Source organism: Ursus arctos, chromosome X (genome assembly GCF_023065955.2).
Source record: "Ursus arctos isolate Adak ecotype North America chromosome X, UrsArc2.0, whole genome shotgun sequence".
Classification (NCBI taxonomy): Eukaryota; Metazoa; Chordata; class Mammalia; order Carnivora; family Ursidae; genus Ursus; species Ursus arctos.
The window spans coordinates 60,508,459-60,527,901 of record NC_079873.1 but is presented as its reverse complement, the minus strand read 5'-3'; the positions used below and the strand labels follow the sequence as shown (position 1 = coordinate 60,527,901).

The following is a 19,443-nucleotide window of genomic DNA, read 5'->3' as shown; positions in this document are numbered from 1 at the left end:
AATAACTGGAATGGTACCACATTCTGAATAAATCATAGATGTTCACATACTATGTCAAGTCTGGCTTGATAACATCTCCCAAATAATTCAGAGCAAAGGCTCAAATCCCAGATTTCCAGGCCTCTAACCACAATGCTACCACCTACTAAGAGGATTCCCTTTCTTCTAGTTTCCAACGGCATGTTCCTTACTCCCTTTTGAGCCCTCGCCCCCACAGCATCCTTCAAGTCCATATTACTACTGAGCCTGTTTGAGGCAATTTAGGCTTTCCCTATCATGCTCCTCAAAATTCTTCTGGTCTTCACCCACTGCCTGACTCCAAAACCACGCCCACATTTTAGGTACTTCATACAGCAGCACTCCACTTCTAGTACCAGAGTCTGCAGCAGTTTTCTACTGCTTCATAACAAATTACCACATAATTAGTAGTTTAACACAATACCATTACCATCTCACAGTCCTGTAGGTCGAGAGTCCAGATACAACTTAACTGAGTCCTCTGCTCAGGGTCTCACAGGACTGAAATCACGGTATCAGCCAGGACTGCAAGCTCATCTGAGACTTGGAGTCCTCTTCCAAGTTCCCTGGTTGTCAGGAGAATTCAGTTCCTTCCAACTATAGAGTGAAATCCCCATTTTCTTGCTGGCTGTCAGCCCAGGAGCATTCTCAGCTCCCAGAGGCTACCCTCAGGTCCTTGCCACATGGCCCCCTTGTCTCACAACACAGCTTTTTGCTTCTTTAAGGTCAACAGGTGAACATCTGCTGCTGCTTGTCTCACTTAAGGCCTCACCTGATTAGGCCAGACCCACCCAGGATAATCTCCCTTTTGCTTAACTCAAAATTAAATGGTTAGTCACTTAAATGACGGAATGAAATCCCCTCATATTCACAAAGCTTGCCCACCCCAACAAGAGGGTAGTATATAGAGCAGGTATGCCAGGGGCGGAAATCTCGAGGCCATCTTAAGAATTCTGCCCACGCTCCCCTTTGACCTTGGATACTGTCTTGGATTCCTGGCCTTACGATGCTGCTGAAGTGTTCCATGTTCTTATTCCCCTCCCTTTGCCCAGTTTGTATTTCCTAGTTCTTGGACAGAGATGCCTCTTGCTTTCAAGTAGTCTTTCAATGGTTTATTTCTTATTCTCCGTAAAATCAGAGAGAAGTAAATAAGCCAGTTTTCTTGCTGGTGAGCAACCTGGAAAAGGCCACCACAGCCAGTAATCTTTATTCTTCCCCAGTCCCTCAGGCAATGTGTATGGACGCATGTTCACAGAGATTTAAGAATGTATGAACCAAAGTCAATACAGCAAAGGAAGTTCTTGATTTTTAAAAGTCTGTCTGGTATGAAGTATTTAACACTCTCCTACCCATTTAAAAGCATACTTTTTATAAAATGAAAAGTCTAACAAATGTTTTAAATATTTTTAAGAATTGGCTAAAACAAATCCATAGAGAAACCTATCTGCTTTGTGCACAACTGTTGCTGCTAGCTTTATGTATCTCTAGTTCAGCTCCTGCCTAGAAAATAATTCGTCGATTAAGCTGAAGTTTTATTTTTCTTCTACGCCCACCAGGGAAAAAAGCCTCACTTCTCCCCCTTCTCTGCTCTGATAAATCCTTTCCCGAATGATCTTGCTGTGCTTAGAGTTTTAAGAGTATTTACTGTATGCACTATAAACACTGTGGCTTCCTCTAACTAGTTTTTTTATAATAATTTTGTATTATATTATGTTAGTCACCATACAGTACATCCCTAGTTTTTGATGTAAAATTCCATGATTCATTACTTGCGTATAACACCCATAGCAATAGAAGTCAGGAGGTCTATGGTGACATGCACAAACCTTTATATGTGTGTAAAGATAACTGAAACACGCACTCCTGAGAGTCATTAGATGAAAAGAAACCCCTCCGTCTATATAAAATCAACTGGTCTATTTTTGGAGTCTGACAAAATATCATTTAAAAATGTTCATTTGCTGTTACCATGTAAATTATGCCATTGTCCATAGCATCAGGAAAGGGAAGTCACTCTACCAGGCTTTATATTTAATTATTAACTTCTGCGAGCTTTCAGATAACAACTTGGGTACGAGAAGAGAAGCAGGTACTTAGCTGGTGCAGCGCCCTGCTCTTCTAATGTGAACCGGGCTGCATTCACTGGTCTGACAGGTTCAGGCCCCAGCTCTTATCTCCAGAGTATTCACCAAATATTTTGCCAGATATATCAAAGAAAATCAGAAAGCTATACTCAAATAGCAGGAATCAATTCTTACATAGGAACTTCTAATCCCAAAACCATATACAACTTAACAGGTTTGAGGAAACTTCACTGCAGGAAACAATGATAAGCATTTAAAAACAGGCACAAATCATTTTATACAAGACATGACAAAGAGATTATATACCTGAAAAAATCGGAAGTGTCAAATAATTTGAACTACCTTTGAAGAGTCAATTATAGATACAGTCATAAGAGCCAAAAGAAATTTATTTATAAAATTTCTTCCTTGACCAGTGGCGAGAACCAAGAAACACTATACCAAGAAATACTCAACGAAGACCCTACTAATAGCCTTTAAGCTGGTTCATACAAGAGAACAACCAGAGTAGCTCTTGATTATTAGGCAAGAAAGGTGTCCTTCTATATGTCTTTCAATTGCACAAGGACATACATGTAACCACAGGGGTCTGTGCAAGTAGCATCGTGGTATCTGGAGACAGAGTTGAGTCACAGCTTCCAGAGTGCTCTTCCTTGTCTACCTTACATAGCTGTTTCGCCACTCTTGCTGATTTCTTTGTTGGCTCCTTTCTCTTTTTCTTCTCCTTTGTTGCTTTTTGCTTTCTCTCTTTCTCTGTTGGCTCCTTTCTCTTCTGCCCCTCCACTGTCAGTTCCTTTCTCTCTTCCCTGGTTGCCTTCTTTCTCTTCTTCTTTGTCTTGAACGCTGGTGTACACTGCTTTGTTATAGCCTTCTCGGTTCCGAGCAATTTCAATTGCAAGAAATTGTATCCTGGGGGCTGAAAGGTGAATAGAGTTGATTATTGTCCTAGTCACAGTTACTTCTCTAAACCTACTGGAAGTCTATTGTCAAAGCATTCCAGCACAGTCCTAAACTTCAGAGACGTGGAATTCTAATTTTGTTAAATGAGGCTGAAAAAACCATCTTATCTCACAGTTACTCAAAAAACACTAACATGATCTTTAAATATGTAACAAATAAAATGATCCCCAAGCTATTCATGTCACTAAGTCATCAGTAAAACCAGATCCCTCACTCTCCTTATGCAGAAACCATTCCAGAGGCAAGAATCTCACCAAAGATGGTGTTTTCCTCAGTGTAGCCCTGGGAACAATCCAGTCGCAGCAAAGTACCATAATTGAAGTCTTCTACAACCCCGTCAAACTTCAAGCAGAATGGCCTCCACTTCTATAAAGGCAAAAAAAGAGGCCTTCGCTGACAAACGCAGGAGGCTGGTGAAGTCAGGCCAGGAGAAGGCATTCCACTTCCTCAGTAAGGAAAATACCCATAGTGAAAGAGACCTGGGCTGAGTTGATGTCTACTTTCACTAGCATGGAGTTGCTATGCTATCTACTGTCTTTAGACTGGTATTTCCCAACACGAACAAAAATTTCACTTGACAAAACATTTAAATCCTCGACTACAGAATTAAAATTTGATTTCTTAAATATATTCGGTTTTGTTTTTAAGTTCTTGGTTAACTCAGCCCAAAATAGTTATTCATCCCCCACTGAAGCACAAATGAGACAAAGGCAGCAGGAATGTGGCACAAAGTCACAAAGTTAAATTTTAAGAAAGAAGTCCATTGCTAGAGAGGTACTTTTGCAAAGATCAGTAACAGTGTTAACAGTTAACGGTAACAATGTGAAAAGCTTACATATATATAAAAACCAAGGACCTACTCTCAGGGAAATATTTTCCCCACTATAAGAGTTTAAGCACACTGTAAATGTATGATAATCAGGTAAGCAATGGGAAAGTGAAGTTCTGCTATTATCCATGGCCCATGATAACATGAATTTAAATCCAGAGAATTCAAACACCTCCCTGTACCCTATTTGCCAATTCTCCATCCAAGCCCCCCCCCTTTTTTTTTTTTGCCAATTTGCCAATTCTCCATCCAAGCTAAACTACTAACACAAGTAAATTGGTTCCTTCTCGCCTGAAAGGGCTGGGTAGGAAGGAATGAAATGTCCAAGTCAAAAAGAAAAAAAAAGAAAGAAAAAGAAAAAATAGATTCAATGGACATAAAAACTCATAAACCAAAAATAAACCCACTTATTTCATTTCATAACTTACTTATTAGTTGATTATAACTACATAAAAGCCCTGGTTCTTCACATATTTCCTTAAAACATAATGAAAAAAGTTTAAATGTATAAAAATGTATTCACAATCAATAATTGTTGGTCAGATGCTAGGCAATATTTGAGAGAATTCTTACCTCTTTAGCTGATTCTGATTTGAGCTCTTCTGGATCCAACACATCTATCCTGAGTTTCTCAAAATTTTCCCGAAACTCAGAATAGATTTGGTCATCCACTTTGGTGAGTTTCAGGAACTGTGGGTCAACTGATGAAATCAGCTGCCAGACATAAGACAACATACAGATACTAGTCTCTAATTTACTACACTTCTATCCCCCCTTCCCCAGAAAATCTCTATAGTTCTAAGGGCAGAAGAGTTATTAGGAAGTACAGACAGACACGGTCCCAAATGAAATCATGACACAGTTTTCAAGGGCCATAATATACTACAATCCTTGCCACCAGTTCAAACCCTTTGGTCCTAGTACTGCCTGGCTATTGCCCTCTGTGAATTGTTCATTCAGTCATCAAACATTTATTAACTGCCTACTATGGAATCATTTTGCCAGTTAGCAACAGAACACTGGGCAAAGAAGTACAAGTCCTCATTGTCAAAAAAAAAAAAAAAAAATCACTTCCACCCCCTCGTTGTCTGTGGGTAAAATCTTACAGTAATAAAAATTATCTCCAAAATCCATATGTTTAACTTGCTGAGAATAGTGATTAGCAAAGAACCATACACTACGATTACATGCTTAATTCTGCTTAATAATGAAGACAGACTCACCTTATAGTAGACTTCAGCATGCTGCATTGCTTTCATGGCCCAAGCCATCTCAATATCAGGCTGCAGAGGAGTGAAGAATATCAGGTCAGAATCTCAATCCTACTACTAGAGAACAAATTAAGGATGTCTGTGGATGTCTAGGTAAAGTCAGTAACACTACCAACCTTGGTGTTACTGTCAAAGAATAAAAACTGGACTAATGGGTTTGGAAAACATAAAACTTTTGTCCTTAAGAAGGAAACTACTTACCAAAAGAAGCTGCCCACAGTCTAATCAACAGCATAAGCCACTTGCTCTTTTTGCAGCAGCTAGCGAAAGTGTGGGAGACTACAAAAGGAGTAGATAGACTGCCTTCTCAGGACTGAATTAAACCATTGTAAAACTGATACAATATACTCACACGTATCACTGAGTTGCTGGGAGAACAAAGTAAGATAACAAAAGTGAAACAGCCTTTACTTTTAATAGTGTAACATGTTACAATCCTCATTTGTGTTTATAAGAGCCAATTCCCCATCCATAACACTTAAAACTGAATCAGTATTGTGAAGCAGGCGAGATTATAAATAAGTCTTACCAAGCACCTACCACCTGTTCCATTAACATCTCCCACTCCAGCTAGATGGATCTATTTCACTGACCCCAGCAAACCCACTTGCATTTTTATCTCCATGCCTCACACCATGTCCTTTGTCCATCCATACTTTGAGGATCCAGTTAAAAGATTCACTTTCTCAGTGAAGTCTTCCTCTACTGTCTCAATCCTTAGGGGTTTCTTCTTCCGCTAACCTCCTTTGGATCTTATACCCTAATCTAACATACATCAGTCACATTTTTATTTGAGTGTTAATACTATGTTCACGTCCCTGTGTCTTGTATCTCAAAAATATCATATGCTTTGTTCTTACGGATCTAAACAAGACATACCATAATTCGGTGCTGCTTTACTGCATAATGAAATCATTCAGGAACATTTAAAAAATACTAATTTCTGACTCTCACCACCCCCCCCCAGATATTTTGATTTAATTGGTATAGATTGCGACCTGGACAATGGAAGATATAAAAGCTTCTCAGGTGGTTCTAGTGCAGCAAAGTTGGGGAACTAATTCCACCGGCATCTGTCCTGGGTTTGTGCACCCAAAAGATCAGAATGAATGAAAAAGCGCGGTTTCTGCCGGGCATGGAGAGGGTTCACAGAAGATATCAGGGGGTTACAATTTCTTGGCAGGCCCTGCAGACATACCAGGCTAGCCGAATGAGTGGGACCTGGGGGTGAGTCATACTCACATCGTTGCCATAAGACTCGGCTGGGAGAGAAAGAGCATGTGCCACGGACACCAGTTCCCCGGAAACCTGGTAAGGGAATAAGAAGGAGGAGAGATGGTGTTCAGAGCTCCGCCCGGCTCGACTTCCCCACTCACCGGACCCCAGAGCAGCATCTCACCGGCTCAGCGGTTCCACTAGTCGTCTCCATGTCGCACCCCGCAAAGCAAGCGCCTGTTTCCCGGAAATGACTATTTGCGAGCTCTGCTTGCAGCTGGTTGGCAAGGGACGGCCGAATTAGAGAGGCTTTCTTTCCCGGTGCGCCTGCGCGCAACCTCCGTCGCCTGGGGGCGGTTGTCCCTGGCCCCTCCTCATCCGCCCTGCGCTCACGCGAAGGGGTTGCGTTGCTGCACAGTCTGGGATGCTTCAGATGTCACAGGTGGTTGAATGCACGTTGATATCGGTGGTGATCATGCGAAAAGCCTGAGTTAAAGCTTTTGCGTGCCCACTGCGCTGAGTGTCCAGCACAGATTCGGATTCACACTCTCCATTTGTGCAACCAGGCTCCTACACGAATACACACACACACACACACACACACACACACTCCAAGTACGGAGTAAATCACAAACAAGCATAGTGCTAGGCAATGGAGTAAAGGGATGAAGAATTTAGTCCCTGTTTTGGAAGAAATGCATACAGCGAGATAGCATGTAAAGTAGTCATCAGGAAATAGCGTCATGTACTACAGGAACACAAACAGGGGTTACAAAAACTGAGTCATGAAGGTCAACCAGCAAAGTAGGCAAAGAAGGCAGGGCAGGACACTCCAGGGAGAGGGGAGCGCATGTACAAAGGCACTGGAGAACTAAACAACATGGGAACTTGAAGCAAATTAAAAAAAAAAAAAAAAGCTGCAGTAGGAGTGTAGTGATTTATGAATTTGAGGGAAAAGTTGGGCTTTCTGTGCTGAATATAAGGAATTTGAGACTTTAACCTAAAAGCAATAGTAAGGTGATAGGGATCTTCAAGTAGGCATCTTCCTGATTAAGCTAAACTCTTAAGAAGATCACTAAAACACATGTGCAAGATACATTTGAAGAAGGCAATTTTGGAAGCAGATAGACCAAACTGAAGGCACTAGGTGATGAAAACCTAAGCCAAAGCAATAGCAGTTGAGATGATTTTGTGAATTTATAAGGGAAATAGAATCCATAGAACTTTTTGACTAATTGGATACGGGAAATAAAGAAGAATCAGGGTTCCAGCATGAATCCCACATTTCAGAATAAGATTTGGGAATGCATGCATTGAGCTAAAACAAACAAACAAACAAGAGGTGGGACGATGAGTGGAATTTGAGAGCTGAGTTTGAAGAGTCTATGGGACGGACATTCTGATGGAGTTGACTAGTTAGAGGGAGATCTGATCAGAGATATAAATCTGATAGCTGTTTCTTAAGGTTTAATTGAGCTGTTCAAAGGAAACTATGAAGAACTGTAAAGACACAAGGATCAGAACTATTTATGAAGAAGAAAAAAGGCAGGCAGAAAGAGTAAAACTGAGAGGGGGGAGAGAGAGAGAGAGAGAGAGAGAAAGAGAGAGGCGAATTGTGTCCAATGCCCTGGGTTGAGTACAGTAAGCCCACGATATCTATCGAGAGGTCATTGACAGCCTTAGCAAGAGCAGCTTTAGTGGAATGGTAAGGGCAGAAGTCAGGTGGCAGTGGGTCGAGAAGGGAGTGGGAGTTAAAGAAGAGATGGCAATGACCATAGAAAGTTCTTCCGAAGAGTCGAAGCTAGAAAGAGGCATGAGGTGCAGGGACTTTTTAAAATGGTGGTGAAATACACGTAACAGAGAAATTTACCCTCTCAACCATTTCTAAGTATACAGTTCAGTAGTGTTAAGTATATCCACACTGCTGTGTGACGGAACTAGTTCGTCTTGCGAAACTGAAAAGCTACACCCTTTAAACAACAACTTTTCATTTCCCTGACCCCCCAGCCCCTGGCAACCACCACCTTTCTGTTCCTATGAATTTGACCACTTTAGATACCTCATATAAGTACAATCACATAGTATTTGTTTTTTTGTGACTGGCTTATTTCACTTAGTAGAATGTCCTCGAGGTTCCTCCATGTTCTTGCCATGTGACAGTATTTCCTTTGTTTTTAAGACTGAATAATATTCCGTTGTGTGTGTGTGTGTGTATGTACAATATATATATACATATGTGTATATATAAATATATATACACACCACATTTTGTTTATCCATTCATCGATGAGTCTTTGGGTTGTTCCCACCTTTTGGCTATCATGAGTAGTGTGTGTGTGCGTGTGTGTGTGTGTGTGTAATGAGTAATGTTGCTATGAACATGGGTGTGAAAACACCACTTTGACACCCTGTTTTCAATTCTTTTGGACTTATACCCAGAAGTGAGATTATATTTTTAATTTTCTGAGGAACCTCGGGGACTTTTTAAATTATTATTTTAGGTTTAGATGGACTGAAATGTGCTTGCTTGCTGGGAACTGGCCTTACAGAAAAGACTGTCCAGGAGGAGGGTGAGCTTGGTGTATCTCCAGAGAAACTGAATGAAGACGGGTAGCAAAAACAGGAAATCGAGGTCTCTGTTTTCTCTATGAAGCATGAGAAGGCAGCTGAGAGCAAGAGGGAACGTGTTAAAGTCCTGTCTTGAGAAGAATGCCTTAGAAGTCCTGCATAGCAGCTCGGAGGGAAGGGAAAACCAATCTAAAGGAGGTGGAGGGGCATTTTCAGGGAACAGCTAAAACTAGAGCACACGATTCTGCAAGGATAGCAGTCTGTATGTAACCCAGAGGTTCAAATGTAAGACGGGGCATCCACATGGATGTCGGACATTAGTGAGTGTGGAGGCCTGAGCAGGAGGTCAATAGACAGCAATAAAACGGAAGGGTAGGCTCACGAGGATGGCCAAATCTGTATACATAACAGCTGAATAGGAATAGAATCTTAGGAAACCCAACTGGCCTTTTACCTGAGAAATCACTTATGTAATTTCCTTTATCTGATGCTTTGGGCACATTAATTGCCTTTAAATTTAAAAAAATACAATATTCTGTATACTATCCGCATGGTTTGTTAGAATTATTTTATTTATTATTATTATTTTTTAATCAGGGAACTTCTCGCTGCTCAAATTTTCACAGCCTTAGATACTCTCACGGACCAGGAATTGGGGTCCTCACAAGATTGGAAGATCTGTACGCGCAAACAGCAGGAGGTAAAACTGTCATCCGGAGCCTTTCCCATTGCCAGGCCAGGCAGAGCTATCAAAAGAAGCATTGGCCTATGCGCTCACACCTATTGTTTCGGATGGACTCAAGGCAGCTGGCTATTAAAATGAGGGAAAGAGGAGTGGGCCAGGAACACAAGACAGTACCTAAAAGGGGAGAGTTGGTGGACTTTAAGGACTATACTGAAGAAACATGAAGCATCTGACTTTGGCTCAGGTCGTGATCTCAGGGTCCTAAGAGGGAGCCACCGCATCTGGCTCCACACTCGCTCTCCCTCTCCCTCTGCCCCCCCTCTGCTCATGCTCTCTCTGCCCCCTCCTCAAATAAATAAAGTCTAAAATAAATATAGTAGCATGTGAGAAAGTGCATCTCAAAAAAAAAAAATGGAACAAAGAGTCCAATTCATGCAGACAGGCTAGAAGCCGTAATTGGTATGAGGCAGAGTGTCCTTGGGCAATGAGGTCACTGAGATATGAAACAGGAATCGAGTAGCGAAATAGGCAGATAGTATTCAGGGTTGCGGTTCTCATGGACTGTTTGGCTATTGGACTCAAGACAGGAAAGCAAGTTCGACTGGCCTCGAAACTTGCGACTAAAAGTTGCGAGGAGGAAAACAACAACTGGGGCTGCGGTCAGAAATCATGTGAGAGAACGTTCTGTGAAAACAGAACCCCTGACTGACAAAATGTAGCAAGGGCCCGATAAGAGAGATGGTTGGTGCCATCTTGCCGAAGCTGTGGCATGTATGTGAGTGTGGTGATCGTTTCCCAGGACTGTTTTGTGGTCAGGAGGAAGTACGCCGGCCCCTTAAGAGGCCATCCTGGCCATCTGACACAGTTGTCACAGGAGGTGACACAAGGCACTGCGTTCCTTATGCCATAGGCCTCACAAGTGCCTGAAAATCTTGCTCCGTCTTGGGTAGCAGTGGCCAGGAACGGCTGACATGCTGACATTGACACCACCTCATTACCTCTCCCTTACTGGAAGAAAGGTCCGGCCATTCACTAGTCCCCATAAGTCCCTCTCAGCTTTGTGTCATGTCCACAGTCTCACCGCCATCCTGTCCCCTTACCATCAAAGGTAGCTCTAGTGTTCCCAGGGGTGCTGTGATGAGAGTGCTGCCAGGCTGGCCACGGACTCCAGCTACTGCTCTCTCGTTGCTGCTGAGCAGATTTGCCTCTCAGGAAGGAAAACTCAAGAAACACCATTTAATATCCATAATACCAATTAGTGACAAACGTGGACCTTGAATCAAGTCTTAATTCCTCCATCTACTGTTTTCCTACAGGGTCCCTCTCCCTCTCCCTCCCCCTCTGCCTCTCTCCCTCCCTACTCCCTCCCTCCCTCTTTCTTTCTTTCTCTTTCTTTCTTTCTTTCTTTCTTTCTTTCTTTCTTTCTTTCTTCCTTTCTTTTAATATTAAATGGGAAGAAGCATACTCAACTTGTAGAGTTATTCTGAGATGAACGATGTAGTGTGAAGCCTAATTTAGAAAAGCTGCTCCCTTCATGAAAACGAGGCTTTTATTTACTATGAATCAGTAGCTGTATAAAGAAAGGAGGGGCTGCTCCCTGCTGCCACCTGCAGCACAACTTAAAGTCAGAAGGCCTGCAGGATCCCTGAGTACTCTACCGGGGACCAAGAGACAATTCAGGCTCCTTGTCCAGAAAAACACAAAAACCAGAAAAAGTGACCAATTGCAAGTGAAACCGACACATCAACAAATGTTTGCCCGTTCTACCCTAAAGAAGCTCTGGCTTATTTGATTGAGTCCCGAGTCTGTTTTGCTGTAGTTGACCAACCACCTGTGAGACTAGCTAAGACTGGAACTAAATCTGGAAGAATTCTTGGAGCTGCGTGGAAGGGACCAAGAGTGAACTAGAGTAACCTCTGTGACGACGCACCCCGAGATCTCTCCCGTTCATCATGCTTATGCCACCATTTTCTGAACGTGTGTCCCGTGAAGAGGCCTGATTCTCGAACGCACATGCTCAGAAAGGAGGCCACCTCCTCTGTCCCTCTGTGCAGTCAGGGTATTCCATTCAACCCTACATACCCTTGACATCCTGACCTGTGGTCCTTAGATACACCCAACCCCAACCCTTTGTGGAGGCGGATTTGAAAAAGGTTCTCCCGTCTCCTTGCTTGATGCCCTGGAATAAAAACCATTTTCCCCTCCTAAAAGCTGGAGTCAGTACTTGGCTTGCTGGGCCTCTGGGGAAGGACCCTCCTCTGATAACAAAAGCGGCAGTGTCTTGTAAATGAACGGAACCTGCAGGATGTGGGGTGGGTCCCTTGAGCAGAATTCACGGATGAAATCTGCGATCTCTAGGGCAACTGGAGGCCAAAGTTGGCCCTTCAAACCTATGCATAGTGAGGAAGCAGGTAAGTCTGGAGTAGCAACACTTCTCCTGGGTAGGTTTTGGGGATTCAGAACCTCTAATACTTTGAGAGACAGGCAAGACAGTCCAATGAGTCCTAGTAGAAGGTATCCATTCCTAAAAGGAAGGACCCTCACATGCATGCTCTTTCACTTCTCACTTCCAAGGTCCCTGGTGTGCCAGGGGATTGTGTTGCCTACAGTACAGATAGGCAGACCCCATCCACCCCACCCATAAAGCAGACCGGAGACTAAGAAGAGAGGGCTCCCATTATAGGGCTGGATGTTATTTTGCCATCCCACCTACGACACGTTCTTACCTGAGTGTATAAGACCCTGGTTTATTTTGCAAAGGGTGCTTGCGGGTATTATGAGAGCTTCCCTTCTTGGTACCCCACCTTCAATGCGGCATCACCTTTTTACCCTCAGTGGGGTTTACATTCCATTTAGTTTATATTTGATCTCCTCTTTGCGTTCCTAATTTTTCGTATGCAGTAAATACCTCATGAAGTTTCTCATCCAATCTCCGGTATTTGTTGATAGCCTACTCAGAGGTGTGCCCGTATGTGGCTAAGCCCTAGGTGTATAATAGTGAGCAAGTGCCTTGTAAGAAGGCACTCATCCTAGTGAGAGATACTGTTACACTGAAACTGATCACCAAAAAAGAAAGAAAAAGAAAGAAAGAAAGAAAGAAAGAAAGAAAGAAAGAAAAAGGAAAAAACAGGTAGTAGTAATTGGAATGACAGAGATTCCACGAAGCAATACAGCGGCTGACGTATATTAGAGGAGTTCCATGATTATTTGTTGGATGAATGGATCGATAACAATACGTCCAGGGCTTTATGGGAAGACAGAGAAGTGTTCTAAGGTATCCTTGGGGGATGGTGGAATCTACGCAACTGAGGTGAACACATTTCAGGCTAAGGTTGGAAGCTTCGGATGCATTAAGTTTCCAAGAAAATCCTGGGAATGTTGATTTAATATTGTTCATGAATAAGGGTAAGGAAAGAATCATTCTGTAAACTGCAGAGTCTGGATCACATGGGACTCAGAGGGCCCCATACCAGTCAGCGTGTGTGTGTGTGTGTGTGTGTGTGTGTGTCTGTCTGTCTGTCTGTCTATCTGTGGGAGAGTAGATGTTTAAGCGAGAAGGCGCCGCCCTAGGCACAGCAGGGGTCATTCAAAGTGATTTGAAATCAGGCCAGATTTAAAAATCACCTCCTCCTTGGAAATTACCAACGTTATTCTCCTCTTCAGTCTCAGGGCCTGATGGTTTATGGTTAAGGTATGTCATTTTGTATTTCAGAGGCACCTGAATTTTCTTATCTGTATGACCTTGGGCAGGTTTCTAAAGCTCACGGAACCTTGGTTTCCTCACTTCAGAAGTGGAGGTTATAGTCACACTTGCCTCACTTGGTGGCTTTGATGATAGCATTACATAATGAGTGAACATATGAGCTCTTAGCACAAGGCCTGGAGCCTAGTAAATGCTCAGTAAATTCTTGATCATTCAGAATGCCATAGACTTTCCAGACAGAGCTCAGACTGAGGCTCTGAGACTCCCCCCCCCCCAAAGGTCCCTTTGTTCCACATCTGCTACGGGAGAGGGAGGCCTGGGGCAATGAAGGGGGAGAAATAGGCATAAGTTAGCCATGGTACTTGTGCGTCCAGCTGCAACTTCCTGGTGCTGTGCTGAACTAGGGCTGTCAGGTTGGTTGGGCATAGACCCCAGTCGTGCGCGTCTTGCTGCAGTGGCTCATGACTTTCCTCAAGGGAAGCTCTGAAAGCTTCACTAGGCAAGCACAATACCAGAATGATATCGCCAGGACTTTGGGCTTTAGAGGCAGCAGCCCTGAGTTTCAAGAAGAAAAATGAACTAGGCCCAAGGCTGGTCTCTACACATACTCACTTTTTTCTCTTTCCCCTCTTTCCTTCCTCTGCCTTTATCCTGTGTGTGTGTGTGTGTGTGTGTGTGTGTGTGTCTGTTTCTCTCTTCCTCCTCCCTCCCTGTCTCTTCTCCTCTTCCTCTGCTCCTTCTTTCCTTTTTTGCTTTCTTATAATCACAGAACATTTTTTATAGAAACATAAAAACAGTATTAATGTTATTAACACTTGATAAGCCAAGCTCCAGCTCTAAATTTTCTCAGCTAGAAATGTGGCAACGTTTTTGTCTCAGTTGTGTGGTGTGTGTGTGTCCCCAAAGGATCAGAACAATGTGGTCATTTAGGACTTGGATCAATTCTTCACTCAGAGCCTTCTGAAGCCTTCCCCATGCCCATATTTCCAATCTCCTTTGTCATTCCATTCCATTCCATTGTATTCCATTCTTGGGTGAGGATATGGAATCGTCTGTCAGGATATGCCATCAAGCCTGTCCATGCCCAAGCCTGGTGACAACCTTGGTGGCCCTCACACACCCTGTCTGGGGCTGCTGAATACGTTGATGCAGAGCTCACTAGGAGTTCCGGAGCATGCAGAGAAGAGGTAGGGCTGAGATCGGTGAGGAGCCTGTTCTGCTGACCTGGTGTTAACCCTGTTTTTATTCAGCCACATCTACAAAAGGTCCGGGGCTCTGGACCCAGGCATCGCCACCAGATTTCTCTGCGAGTGGTTCCTGTGGCGCTTGGTGGCACAGGGGCATCCTTTGGTCTGACCAAAGGCCCACCAGTTGCACATGGCAGTCACCCACCATGAAAGGGAGCCATTTGGCCTGTGCTGAGCGATTGGCACCGCTTCATCGCTCTTATTATGGAAACAACTCTCAGGTTTTACTCTCAGCCCCTCGTTGGATTCCTAGCCGATCCCATGGGAACTGGGCCAGGAAACAAACCTGAGTAAGGGATAGCACCATTTCCCTCAAACAGCCACAGTGCTGTTAGTGGCCCCAAGCTGGGCTTCCCGGTTCTCTCTTCCTTAGGATGTCATTTCCTAGTATCCTTTTCCATCCCTAAATCGAATAGTCCTCTGATAGAGAAGAAATGGTACCTCACTGTGACTAAATTTCTATTTTTTTTTAAATGTTTGTTGCCTAACCAAGAAACAGACTCTTAACTATAAAGAACAAGCTGATGGTTACCAGAAGGGAGGTGGGGGTGTGGGGGTGGGTGGGTTACATGGGTGATGGGGATTAAGGCGTGCCCTTGTCGTGATAAGCACTGGGTGTTGTATGGAAGGGTTAAACCGCAATATTGGACACGTGAAACGAATATTATCCTGCATGCCCACTAACTGGAATTTAAATTAAAAACTTGAATATTTATATATTTTTTTTCTTTTCTTTCCTTTTTTTTAATTGCCTGACTAATGTTGGGGTTAAGTGTCTTTTTTCCATGACGGATGGGGTGTGTGGGCAGGGGGCAGGAAGGCCATTTCTGCAGATCTTCACACATCCTCAGCAATGTCTGGAACGCAGCAGGGGACACCGCTGAATCTCATGGTAGTGAGTTACATGTCACGTTATCCTACTTCCATAGGAGAGAGACCGGTGGGGAGTACCTTAAGAACTAAGAGTGATTCTACATTTGGTTGTGGAATTATGGTTGATTTTTAAATTCATTATGGTAACTTTCCCAACTTCCCAAATGTTCTCTGGTGAGGAGGTCAAGTCCATAAGCATGGGTTCAAGGCAAGAACAAGATCTGGAAGCAGCGCTGGTCAGAGAAGACTGAGTGAACCGGCTCCAGGGGCGTTGCCTGAGGCCATTACCGGAGGTGAAAGGAAGCAAGACAGAGGAACCTTCTGGGCCCTGGCCCTGAACCATCAGGTAATAGTTCACGACCCTCAAAACTATTTGTGCCCCATTGGCTTTCCTGTACACCTCCAAACTGATGAAATTTCCAGAGGCCTGGATTTCCAAGGATTTGCTCATTAGAATGTCTTGACTATGGACTCTGGGAAACAAACTGAGGGCTTCAGAGGGGAGGGGGCTGGGGGATGGGGATAGGCCGGTGATGGGTATTAAGGAGGGCACATATTGCACGGTGCACTGGGTGTTATACGCAAGTAATGAATCATGGAACATTGCATCAAAAACTAATGACGTACTGTATGGCGACTAACATAACATACTAGAAAATTATTATATAAAAAGAAGAAGAAGAAGAAGAAGAAGAAGAAGAAGAAGAAGAAGAAGAAGAAGAAGAAGAAGAAGAAGAAGGTTTTGACCTAACCGGGGCACTATGCGTGTGGCTCTGGGGATCGGTCCTCCTGGCAGGATCCTCTAGGTAAGGAAGGCTTGGAGGTGCCACAGGGCCACTGAAAGTCTAGCCTCTCTTGTATTGCATATACTCCACTTCCCCATCCTGGGTTAGCAGTGCAGACTGTGGGAAATTACGCAACTAGGGAGGGGACAGTCGTACTGGAGGAGGGAGCCTTGGAAGTTCGGGGGATTCACATGGACAGAAAAAGGCAGAGATGAATGACCATAAGGATGATGATGATTGTTGCTGTTTCCTAGAAAGGCCCCAGTCAATAGGCTCAGAGCTGCTGTTTCCGGCAGGCAGTGTGGATGCGCTAAGATGGAAGGTAGTTGTCGTCACCAATCTAATGGTCTCAGTGGTGGCTGGGGACCGTGTTTCTTCTCAGAGGGTGAGCTGTAGAACAAGAATTCAGCATTGACCAGACAGGTACACCAGCGATGCTATTGGTGGAAAGCTGCGTAGCGATATGCACAGTATTTGTGGATATGGTCGACAGATACGCTTTATTCAAATGTTGGCATGCACACGGGGTAGGTAAGCAGACTTGGTGAGCCATCACGCTTCGCCATCAAAAGCTGGGTTGAAAAAAAAAAAAAAAAGCCTGTGGATGTGGTCATGTATCATGGGGCTCCGTCACCCCAGAAACAGGAGATTTTATTAAAAGTATAAAACGTGGAAGTCTAATTGGATGACGGATGTGAACACAAAAGCCCATGCCATAAGGTTCTACACATTTACTGCCTGTTGGCCAGAGATGTCGATCTACGTTTTCAAGCTGCCTAAATGGAAAGCGGGAAAGGTGATCACCAGCAGGAGTCACAGTATCCCCGGGGTCAAACCTGAATGACTGCACAGAAGGAATGACCATGCTTTTCCCTGAGGTAGGTTTCTCCCGTGAGTCATCGTAGGGAGGCTGCTGTGTAACGAGTGAACGAACTTCCTCTTCGGCATTGTCCTAACACCAGATACAACAACGACATTCATGGAGATATTTTATACAACACTCTCAGCGCGAGCACCGCTGGGCAAAAGGAGTTTGTTTCCTTACCCTCACCACCGCCACCAAACTGCTTGTGAACCGTGTTCATGTATTCATGGATGCTCTACCGTGTTGTTGGCTTTGCTTGTCTGTTTTGCTGTTTGGTGTGCTATTCACCGTCTGCTTCTGTTCCTTAGGGTTATTTACCCTTTGCCTGTTATATGTATTGGAAATATGTTTCTTTGTCTTGGGATTTTGTTGAGGATGGTGCAACCACAAGGGGAAACTGAGGGAAACATAATTCTGTGGGGGACATTAACATCTCCCTCTCATTGTTCACTGGATTAAAACAAATTGAGTAAACGTGGAGGATGTTGGTAACACATATTTATTCATGCAACAAACATTTATTGAGCACCTCGTCCATGCCAGTTGCTACTGAGACAAAGAAATTAGTGAGCGATCAGACACACATACTAAACCACCACCACAACCACCACCCTGGCTTTGAAGGGCTTGCTGCCCCCTAGTGGGAAGAGACAAGCGAACAATCATAAAAAAGGAAGTAAATTACATCATGTGTTGAAAAACAAAATAAGACAAGGTAAAGGGGAATTGTACGTGTGGTGGGGAGGCGCATTTGAAATGAGGTGTTTAGGGGTAAGCCACATTGAAAGGCGACATTTAATCAAAGGCGTAAAAGAGATGACGGAAGGAGTCATGCAGACATTTGGGGGAAAGAATATTTCAGGCAGAAGGAACAGATGGTAACCCAAGCGGTTACTTTAGGAGCAGTAAGAAGGTCACTGTGGCCAAAGGGGAACGAGAAAGGAGGAGAGTACTATGAGATAAGGAAAGAGAGGTAACTAGTGGACGAATCACATATGGCCTTGTAGGCAATTATAAGGACTCTGAATTTACCCTGAGCGAAATGAACGCTGTTGGTTTTAAGCAGAGGCCTTATATGGTCTGATTTTATGTTGTAATAGCATTATTCGGGCTGCCGGATTATCAGTGGGGGCAGTCTGGAGGGGGGTGGCGGGTGGTGGGCGGGAGGGTGAAGCAGAGAAAGAAGTCAGGCAACAATTTCAATATGCTGGGGGGGAGGGGCGGGAAACTGGTGGTGGCTTGTACCAGGATGTTAGCAGTGCAGGTGGTGAGAAGTGGTCAGATTCTGGGCATATTTTGTTCAAAAGAGATCACAGGGTGTCCTGACAGGTTGAAAATGAGGGGTGAGTACAGCAGCAGAGTGAGGGATCACTCTCAAGTCCATGGCACAACAAGTGAATGGGAAGAGTTGCCATCACCCTGCAAACACCGCAGCTGAAGAAGTGTCATAGGGGAAGATGGGGGGAGTTCAACTTCGGACTTGTTAATTCGGGTTGACTCCTATGCAATGTTCTCAAGGAATTAGAAAGGGAGGTCCTCAGCTAAGAGTGAGGAGGGGAAAGGCAGTGTTGGAGGTTTGAAGAGAGAAAGGAAGTTGCGAAATGGAAGGGTGGATAGGGATGGTGGCATGAGAAAAAAAAAGTAGTTTGAGCATTGGAACCAAATATCTTGTGGAAAGGTGTTTTAGTTTAAATAGCGACACTGGGTGTTCCAGATCAGACAATGTTCACTCTTGATGATCCAGTCAGAAAACTGTAGCTCTTGCTGGCCTTCCGGCCTGTGAATACAGGTTTGCTCCTGCTGGAGAGAGTGGTATGGATAGGCCTGAGCGAAGGAATCAGTTATCTGTGTTTACAATTACTTCCTCAGTTGTGCTGAAGAAGCAGAGATGGGCCTACGACAAGAGCTCACACAATGAGGCCATTTGTCCCAAATCTGAAAGCGAGAGACAGGTTGGAAAGGGCATTCAGAGGATGAGAAAGGAAACCAGTGAGCCCCACCCTCTTATACCAATGGGAGATAAGTAGGGACCGGCTTGTGAACAAGTTTCAAAGCCCTGCTGGCCTGCTTGGTCCAAACCGCTGTATGAATCTTTACAGATCCTACCAAGGGCTTCCTTTGAGACCCTGATGCCAGTATTGAGGGACTAAGAGCCGCGCTACAACTAGAAGAGGTGAGACGTCGCTAATTACTGCAGTTTAGGCATGTCAGAGAATGGGAGTGTATACACCCTTTCCCCCAGTTGGAACTTCTTCTTCTAAACCAGGCAAACACGGAAATTCTCCTGTTTTATATACACACATATATATGCACACATATACACTTATATGTGTGTATCAT

General features: G+C 44.0%; 1 protein-coding gene across 1 annotated transcript; it reads right to left on the bottom strand.

The window, feature by feature from the left end:
* Nucleotides 1-1,175: 1,175 nt before the first annotated feature.
* On the bottom strand, nt 1,176-6,689 carry PBDC1 (polysaccharide biosynthesis domain containing 1). The gene is made up of 6 exons (XM_026487200.4): nt 6,562-6,689; nt 6,405-6,470; nt 5,115-5,174; nt 4,465-4,605; nt 3,317-3,428; nt 1,176-3,018 (listed from the first exon to the last, which is right to left on the bottom strand). Exons 1-6 carry the CDS (start codon nt 6,589-6,591, stop codon nt 2,765-2,767), a joined length of 663 nt encoding a protein of 220 aa, XP_026342985.1. The 5' UTR covers nt 6,592-6,689; the 3' UTR covers nt 1,176-2,764.
* Between the last annotated feature and the right edge of the window lie 12,754 nt (nt 6,690-19,443).

Excerpts from the sequence above, each read along its gene's own strand:
- PBDC1 (XM_026487200.4), bottom strand. The coding sequence starts at position 6,591 with ATGGAGACGACTAGTGGAACCGCTGAGCCG. Across the intron at positions 4,606-5,114 it reads ATGCTGAAGTCTACTATAAG|CTGATTTCATCAGTTGACCC; the intron begins GTGAGTCTGTCT and ends TATGTCTGGCAG. Across the intron at positions 3,429-4,464 it reads AATCAGAATCAGCTAAAGAG|AAGTGGAGGCCATTCTGCTT; the intron begins GTAAGAATTCTC and ends TTGCCTTTATAG.